This window comes from Tupaia chinensis, unplaced genomic scaffold (assembly GCF_000334495.1).
Source record: "Tupaia chinensis unplaced genomic scaffold, TupChi_1.0 Scaffold149964_1, whole genome shotgun sequence".
NCBI lineage: Eukaryota > Metazoa > Chordata > Mammalia > Scandentia > Tupaiidae > Tupaia > Tupaia belangeri.
The window spans coordinates 934,352-935,231 of NW_006209805.1; the positions used below are offsets into that span (position 1 = coordinate 934,352).

At 72.2% G+C, this 880-nt stretch overlaps 1 protein-coding gene across 1 annotated transcript in view; it reads right to left on the reverse strand.

The window, feature by feature from the left end:
* The window catches only part of GAMT (guanidinoacetate N-methyltransferase), a 2,481-nt gene extending 1,612 nt beyond the window's left edge, over window positions 1-869 (reverse strand). Inside the window, exons 1-2 of the mRNA XM_014585489.2 lie at window positions 778-869; window positions 6-147 (exon numbers count right to left, since the gene is read on the reverse strand). Of these exons, the coding sequence (XP_014440975.1) occupies window positions 6-147; window positions 778-835 (200 nt within the window). The 5' untranslated portion in view covers window positions 836-869. The remainder of the gene's footprint in view (window positions 1-5; window positions 148-777) is intronic.
* Window positions 870-880: the final 11 nt, after the last annotated feature.

Sequence of the window (880 nt, forward strand, 5' to 3'; positions counted from 1 at the left end):
CGTGGTGGGGCTGCCGCGGGGCCCAGTCCTGCAGCCGCTGGAAGACTCCCTCGTTGCACTCGATGATCCAGTGCTCCTGCACGGCGGCCTCCTGCACCTTAGAGGCCGCGATGGCCATGCCAAAGCCCACCTCCAGGACACGGCCCCCTGGCAGGCAGACCCCAGGTCACTGGGCGGCCTGTGCTGCGGCCCGCTCGGGCAGTCCCTGGCAGGAGCAGTGTCGACCCTGGCCAGCGGCCAGAGCGAGGGCGCCAGCCCAAGGCCAGGGCTGCAGCTCTGGGCCGGCCCAGGGGCTCAGGGCCTTGAACCTTGAGTCCTGGCCTGAGGCCATGTGGTGGCCTTTATCTCAGGCTCCTTACTTCGCTCCCTGAGACCAGGGTGGGAGGCCTTGGGGACCTGGGGCTGGGGGTGCTCCGGCTGGACCTCCCGAGGCCTCTGTGGCCCTGCATGCACAGGGACGTGCCTGTGAAGCCCAGCCGGAGCTGCACGCTCCCTGGGCTCCCACACCGAGAGGGCAGGGCCACCCCGGGACAGCTGTCTCCCCCTGGACTGCACAGCTATTCTTAGCTGGGGCAGGCCTCCAGGCAGGCACATTCCCCAGGAGCAGCGCCCAGACCCCTAGGCCCGACGGACACAGGCCCGACGGGCACAGTCCTGCGTATGAGGCTCAGCCCGCCCCGTCCAGGCAGCGCGGCCTCAGCACCCAGGGCGGGGCCTCTGTCCCGGCCCGCCCGGCTCGGCCCTGGCCCAGTGGCGGGCGCGGCAGGGCAGGACTACCTCTGGAGGCGGCGGCGCGGGCCAGCGCGTGCATGTAGGGGGTCTCCCAGCGCTCCATCACCGGCTTTGCCCGGATCTGCCGGGGCGGGGGCGCCGCGGCGCA